This window comes from Henckelia pumila, chromosome 3 (genome assembly GCF_033568475.1).
Source record: "Henckelia pumila isolate YLH828 chromosome 3, ASM3356847v2, whole genome shotgun sequence".
In the NCBI taxonomy this organism is placed as follows: Eukaryota; Viridiplantae; Streptophyta; class Magnoliopsida; order Lamiales; family Gesneriaceae; genus Henckelia; species Henckelia pumila.
The window spans coordinates 179908548-179916312 of record NC_133122.1 but is presented as its reverse complement, the minus strand read 5'-3'; the positions used below and the strand labels follow the sequence as shown (position 1 = coordinate 179916312).

The following is a 7765-nucleotide window of genomic DNA, read 5'->3' as shown; positions in this document are numbered from 1 at the left end:
CCAACACCCGATTCTCCAGTTTTATCCGGATTTGCTATAAACCTGGATGAAGATAGCCCATCAGGGGGTTTTAAGCGTTCAATTGACATAAAAAAGGCCAAAGGAAAAAGAAAAGCTAATGAAGAACACTCGAATGACCTTTCCATAATGGCCAAATGTAGTGAAAAAATGGTGGCTGTGATGGAGAATGCTGATATCCATCGAAAAGAGCTCATTGATATTGAGAGACAAAAAAATGATATAATGGCCGAGAAGGAAGATAATAAAATACTATTGTTGAACCACATGTATGTTGATGAGTCAGTGCGTTCATACTTGATCAAACAGCAACAAAACATTTATAAGAAAATACTAGGATGGGGGATAGTTCCGCTGGGAATTTTGCACCTTTCGGACAATTTTTTGGAGGAACTTCACCACCCGAACTCAATCTATCGGACTACTAGTTTATTTTTTTGATTGCGACGAGTGTGTTTATTTTTATTGTTATTTGTGTTTTTTTTTGTTGGTGATTTATTCTCGTGTCAAAATAATCGCATGGTTTCCAAGTTATATTAAGTCGACAAAATGTTTGTAGTAAATCGTGTTTTGAATAAAATGTTTGTGCTAAATTGTTTTGTGTGTTTCTAATTACTTTGTTCATAATTTTCATTTAATGTTATTTAAAAATAATAAAATTACAATTAATTTATTGAAAAATTATAAAAAAAAAACAAATAAAATTTAATTAAACTAAAAAAATTAAACACTGAAATTAATTTTAAAAATAAAATGAGAGAACACTCAAAATAATAAAAATTAGACCAATTTACCAAGTAATATTTAATATAAAAACTGAAAATAATTTAAAATAGGGACTAAAAAATAAATTCATCATTTTTAAAGTCTAAAAAATAATTTTAAAGGATGACATTTTCGTAAATATGTCATCCTCACAAATAGAGGATGGTTGAAGGCCAATCCATCCTCCAATCCTCCAAAATGAAAGATGGTTGGAGATGCTCTCGGTTTATAAATAGTGATTATTAAAACATTTGGCAAGGTTGTAAGTTGTAATACATATATAAAACATTTGAGTAAACCATAAAATAACATTAAATAAATAATAATAAAAATAAGAAGCACTGGAGACGAAAGCCCAGTTCTAAATAAGCAGTCATTAATCCAGTGAATGCATAAAGATAAGATCTTTGGGTACCTTTATGTTTCAATTATCACTGGAAAAGCCGCGGAATCCCAATTTCTCCTTTTTCTTGAAAAGGAGTGTTGGGGAGTAAACGTTTTGCTTCGGATATCAATTGGTGGGTGCAAAGAAAGTGGATCGAGTGGCGGAAAGTGGAGTTGCTGTGAGAAGAAAGTCATGTGAAGAAAAGAAAATGGACAGTAGCGAGTGGGGGGGTTTTACACAAGGAAGAACGTGGGTTTGGAGTGATTTTGAATGGGAATTTTGGATTAAAAGGTGGTGACAAAGGGATCCGATCTCTGCACCGGACAGTGGTGGTGATGCGTCGGAGGCTTGTACCAGGCGGCGGCGGACAGGAGGAGGAGCCCAGGAGGTAGCTGAATTATCAAACAAATTTTTTTTTTGACAGCAGAATTATCAAACTTTCTAACATCAGGAAATGTACGGTTCTATTTTCGATTTCCCTTTTTTTTTAGTACGATTTCTTATTGTTCTAGGAACAGTAATTGCATATTTTTTTTAAAAAAAAAAATTATTCAACTTAAATCTTGGTATGAAAACTAAAAAATTATTCTTTCAATTTTTCGGAGGTATAAGGATTAAGGAGGGGTGGTTTGGTACGGTATATTGCGATATTCAACGAATATCGCATATCATGTCGAAAATTTTCGATACCGATGTCGTACCGAAAATTTCGGTATACCAAAATGTCGGTATACCGAAATTATGGTATGACATAAATTCATACTGTTCTTATCGAAAAATTTCGGTATATCGAAATTCGGTACGGTATCGGTATGATACCGTGTATACCGACATTTATTTTAAAAAATAGTTTTAAAAAATATTTAAAAATTCGGTATACCGATATCGTGCATACCGATACCGTGTATACCGATTTTTTAAATATTTTTTTGATATACCGAAATACCGAAATTTTGTAAATCATATACCGATACCTATACCGAAAATTTCATATCGTATACCGAAAATTTCAGTTCGATATGAAATTTTTGGTATATACGGTTTTTTTCGAAACGATATATGCGGTATGATGGCATTTCGGTATTTTTTTTCCAACCTTAGATATAAGTTCGCATTTGGATGGCAAATTTCGATAAATTGACAACAAATTTCAAATGACACTTGTATTTAAAATTCATCTAAATCATTATTAATATATATAGTGAATTTAAAATTGATTAGAATTTTGTAAATCTAAGGTAGTTTTTGCAATTTTTAAAAATAAGTAACTCTTAAATTTATTAAAAAAAAATTCATAATTATTTATTTTTAAAAGTTGTAAAAACTATTTAAATCAATCAAATAATCGAAATTCATCGATAAACGAGACAATCATCTATTAAATATACAAATACAAAATGTTACGTAAATCTATGCTTATTTAAGTGTGAGTGTAGACGGTAGACGACCTAAGATTTTGAATACTAGAACGGTGGCATTCTCGGCCTATCACATTTGATCAACTAGGAATAATCCGAGGACGTCTGATGGAGTTGATTCGAATGTAGACAGGATCATTTCCCATCTAAATTATGTATTTATTCATGTATTTACAATTTATATATTTCTGAGACATTGATAGAGTGATATAATTGTAGGATAGTTGGAGTGTCTTTATGATGGAATGGTCGATCGGGGGGACATGTCGCCCATAGGATAGTACCCTATGGGCGGCATGTACAAAACCTTTTATGATTTGAACTATGATTATTTCATTTGAGTATGTCAAGGGTATTTGTATATTTTATTTATTTCACGGTTATTTCACATAATCAAATCTAAAAAATAAACATTGAGGCAACTTTCTCTCTTTCTTTTTCATAACAAAGCTGAAAATCTTTATTAAAAAAGGAAAATCAATCCTTACACGTTATTAATAACAAAGGCGTCCAGTTATTTCACAAACTGGATCAACAAGCGAGGAGAGCTAACTCAACCTTGAACCCAGAAATACAAAATGAACACTTGATTCAAACAAGTAGTAATATCTCTAACACATATAACTACATAGAAAATATATAGAAGGATTGATGTTCATTTCTCTAAAAAAACACGTTTCTTTGTAAATGTGAAATAAAATAGCACTCCCAACTCATGATAATGCTGTTCATTCAAAATGTTCAGGGCTTCCCGAGTATGGTTGTCTCCGCAATCATGGATGTAACAACATACGGGTCCATATTCGAGGCTGGCCTCCTGTCCTCGAAGTATCCCTTGCCTTCTTTCTCAGTGTCTCGTCCCACACGGATGGAAGCACCGCGGTTTGCAACTCCCTGCAGTCCGAAACAATGCCAGCCAACTTTAATCTGTCTGATTCATTCATTGTACATGTAAAACATGATACTAGCTAGAATGTGTTATTTTACCCATTTGAAGGTGTTGATGTCTGCAGTTTCATGTCTTCCTGTGAGACGACGCTCGTTGCCTTCCCCATAGGCAGCAATGTGCTCCTTGTGCCTCAGTCCTAGCTTCTCAATAGCCTTCTTTATGACTTCATATCCTCCTTCCTTCCTCATGGACTCGGTGCTAAACCATCATTCATCGAAAGAGATTTAGCACGAATTAATTTCACAAGATGATGATCACAACATGATCGTGACTGTAAACATTACCTGTAATTAGTGTGAGCTCCAGCTCCATTCCAGTCGCCCTATGTGAACGAATACAAGAAATGCTGTTTCATGCTCCGATTACATTATACATCCAACAAAAATTCGGTGGTGGAAAGGTTTTTACCTGAATAGGTTTGGGATCAAAAGATAGCACAACCTCAGCAATCTCAGTGATCCTCTGTCAACAAGAGAACAGACTTTTCAACATGATCGTCGAGGCCATCTAATGGATAACTTTCATTTAACAGGAAAATGTATTACCTCGAGAATGTAACGAGCAATCCACACCTCATCAGATGCAGCAATGCCGACAGAGGGTCCAACTTGGAATTCCCACTGAAAAAAAGCAGATACAGAACATATATATACAAACATCAACACTAACTTAAAATAGTATGTATAGAAGAAGAGGTGTGTTGGGCATTTTACTTGGCCGGGCATCACTTCACCGTTGATGCCACTGATGTTGATTCCAGCATAAAGGCACGCCTTGTAGTGTGCATCGACTATATCACGTCCAAAAGCTTTGTCGGCTCCAACACCGCAGTAATATGGCCCCTAAATTGCAAGAAAAAGATTGAAATATAGCAGATGTAGAACTGGAAATGGGAGAGAGACACATGATTGATTGAGGCTGCTAGCTGCTAATTGATAATCACCTGAGGTCCAGGATAACCACCAGCAGGCCATCCAAGAGGCCACTTAACAGTTTTTTGCAAAAGCGTGTATTCTTGCTCGATACCATACCTAAAACGAGGAATTCGAAAACAAAACAAAATAAATAAATAAAACAGAGAAATGAGTAGGAAAATTCTGCATCAGAATGGAAAAATGGTACCATGGTACTTCCGCTTTGACGTCAGGATGGCTGAAAATCTTGGCTGCGTTGTATCTCTTGTTCGTTGGAATCGGTTCACCAGAAGGAGTGTAACAATCACACATCACCTGTAGTTGGGACACAGAATTATCACTTAATCTACTCGGATTTCAGAAGCTTATGGTCCGCAAAAAAACTTCATGGTACAAGAAGTAACTCACTAAGATGTTATTTCCCCTCCTGAATGGGTCCTTGAATATCGCTTGAGGACTGTTTCATTGCATCAAAAAATGCATTAATTGTTGAACCTTTACTTGGAAACATATTATGACAAAATTTGAAATAACCATACTAAATGATGACTTCACTGTCTTTTCCTGGAGCTTGGCCTGTGCTCGACCCATCGTAATTCCACTTGGGAAGCTTTGAAGGATCGGTGACGGGTCCAGGAACAGTCTGTCAAAACCAAACAACTTGGCTCAATAACCTTATAAAGTCGGATAAACTATGTGAAAAAGGGTTGGTTTACGTACCCTTGCTTTACTCCTGATGTCTATTCCAGAGCCACCAATCCTGCGTCGGAATAAGAAGGTTTTGAACAGAATAGATAGGCTAAAAACTAGATATGATCCTCATCTGAATACACTCTTTTTGCATCATTTCTTTCAGTATATTACTCGACTCCAATAACTTAAAAACACTACTTTTTTCCGAATAGAGCACCATGAAGACCGAAAATACACCACAAAAACAGAAATGCTCGAGACTCTTTTAGAGTTTTTAAGCAAATTAAACAGTAAATTGTCTGTCCAAGAAGAACAGTTTCCCGGTAGGCATGAGTAATATAATAGAATAACCAGGGAAAAAAATTACAAGAGGAGCCCTCGATCAAAAAATAAAAAGTGAACCATATGCAAATTTTAACCCCCTAAACCAACAAAATCATTACCTGTTCAAAACTTACAAATCAACTCCACTCCACCAAAGTGAAACTAAACAAGGAACGTGAAAAATAAACAAAAGAAAATCTTTAAGCAAGTAGCTATATATTACATTAACACAAATAATATACCATGTAGCTAGAAATCCGCTCAATAAGATTTGACCATCTCTGTTGATAGAAAATCTTTCCACCAGGGATCAAAACAATACAAAAATGGTATAAACAATTGTAGCACAACACTCGTTTCTTCTTGAAAAGTATGAAGAAACATATTAGTAGACAAACAAAGTCAACGAAAACACGGTGATCCAAACGAATGAGGCAGAAAATGCAAAGAGAACTTCGCCATCCATGTAGTTAAGGAATGACATAACGGGAGAGATCACCGTTAAAAAACCGATGAAAGCAACACACTAGTGAAAAAAGACATAAAGAAAACACAGACTATATATATATATTATGCATTAATGATCTTGTACAAAGAAAACACTGACCATATATATTCTGCAATGATCTTATCAGTGCATTCTGAGAGGTTGAAGTTGATGAGATCCGAAAGCAAAGACATGCTTCAAGAATATGTGCAGCTTCTCTTCAAACAAACAATTAATAAATTATTTGGATTGGAATGTTTCAGTTTCAAGAGGGACAAGCCATTTTATAGTGGGAACAAACAGCAGTTGTTGACATAAATTAATATTTTTTAAATTAAAAAATTTCTTGAAATTTGAGTTTTTGACAAATGAGAATATTCAAGGAGCGTGACGTGCGTGTTGGTTGTACTTGTGAAATTAAGCATTTTCTAAACTGAATATATATTTTTTGGAGCTATAAATTTTGTTTTTCACCGGACGGACTTGATATCACAAAAATACCGATATGAAATCGATAAATGTAACGTGTCCAGATGACAAAAAATCTAAACATGATCTAAGTCACCTGATCAAAACAAAACAATAAATATTTTCATTACGAAAATACAAAATAGACTAAACTTATAAAAAAAATTTTGGCTATTATCTCTTTCTAATTGAGCGGTGAGTAATTGATCCCTCTATTTCTATGCAACACTAAAAGCGTAGGTGTGTTGACCTTGTTGGGGAATCTTGAATTGGATTCTCAACCAGCACTTGCAGATTATTATTATAACTTATTTTATTATTATTAACTTGCAGATTATTATTATTATTATTATTATTATTATTATTATTATTATTATTATTATGCATACACCTGTATCTAGACTATATATTACAAGGAATCAGATATTTAGAGGTTGTTTGAAAACGTCGATATAAATTCATTAAACTAAATCGCATACAAATTACACCTTAAATGAAAGAAAATGGAAGGAGTAACTCAGCCTTCAAGATCAATCATAGAACCAACTGCTAGAGTCAAATACGTGTGAGCAGTTTCTTTCATTTAAGGGTGTTCATTCGAACCGAATTTCATCGAAAATTCGGACCGAAAACCGAACCAAATTTCACGGTTCGGTTCGGTTCGATTTTTGGGTTTAACGAAATTCTATTTATTTTATTTTATTTAATTAATATATATTTATTTATTAATAAAAACAAATAAAAATCAATTAAAATATTAAAAATCAATTAAAAATTTTAAAAATCAAAAAACCGATTTTCGGTTCGGTTCAGTGAACCGAGCAGAAAAAACCGAACCGAACCGAAAACAAAAAACGTAAATCCAAAAAACTAAAAACCGAACTGAAAATTCGGTTTAGTTTTCGGTTAAATCGAATTTTCGATTTCGACTCGGTTCGAACGGTTAATCAAACCGTGAACACCACTAATTTCATTGATTGTTTATTAAAAGTTTACAAAAAATAAAATAAAAACATGACTGAATATATGATTTTACAATCGACCACTCCCAAACTGGAAATATCAGTGACCGAATGGTTCAAAGCATCGATTTGATAATGATGTTCAAAGGATGAATCCTCTTGAGCCAACACCAGACCTTTGAATCTAATTAAATTTTAAAAAAAAATAAACTATTTAAAACATATCTAATTTAAATAAGTCATAGGCATTGGACTAAGTTTTTTTAATTTTAAAACTTTTGTTTCTTCAGCTGTACAAGATTCCTTACCTGGATATTGATATTGATTGGCTGAAATTGCAAAAACAAAAAACAAAAAGACCAAAAAAAAAAAGAAAGAAAGA

General features: G+C 33.7%; 1 protein-coding gene across 1 annotated transcript; it reads right to left on the bottom strand.

The window, feature by feature from the left end:
* Positions 1-3158: 3158 nt before the first annotated feature.
* On the bottom strand, positions 3159-6227 carry LOC140893063 (glutamine synthetase cytosolic isozyme). Its single transcript, XM_073302137.1, has 12 exons — positions 6074-6227; positions 5170-5209; positions 4989-5092; positions 4858-4906; positions 4658-4764; positions 4479-4566; positions 4249-4377; positions 4081-4155; positions 3944-3997; positions 3820-3857; positions 3574-3733; positions 3159-3480 (listed from the first exon to the last, which is right to left on the bottom strand). Exons 1-12 carry the CDS (start codon positions 6145-6147, stop codon positions 3328-3330), a joined length of 1071 nt encoding a protein of 356 aa, XP_073158238.1. The 5' UTR covers positions 6148-6227; the 3' UTR covers positions 3159-3327.
* Positions 6228-7765: the final 1538 nt, after the last annotated feature.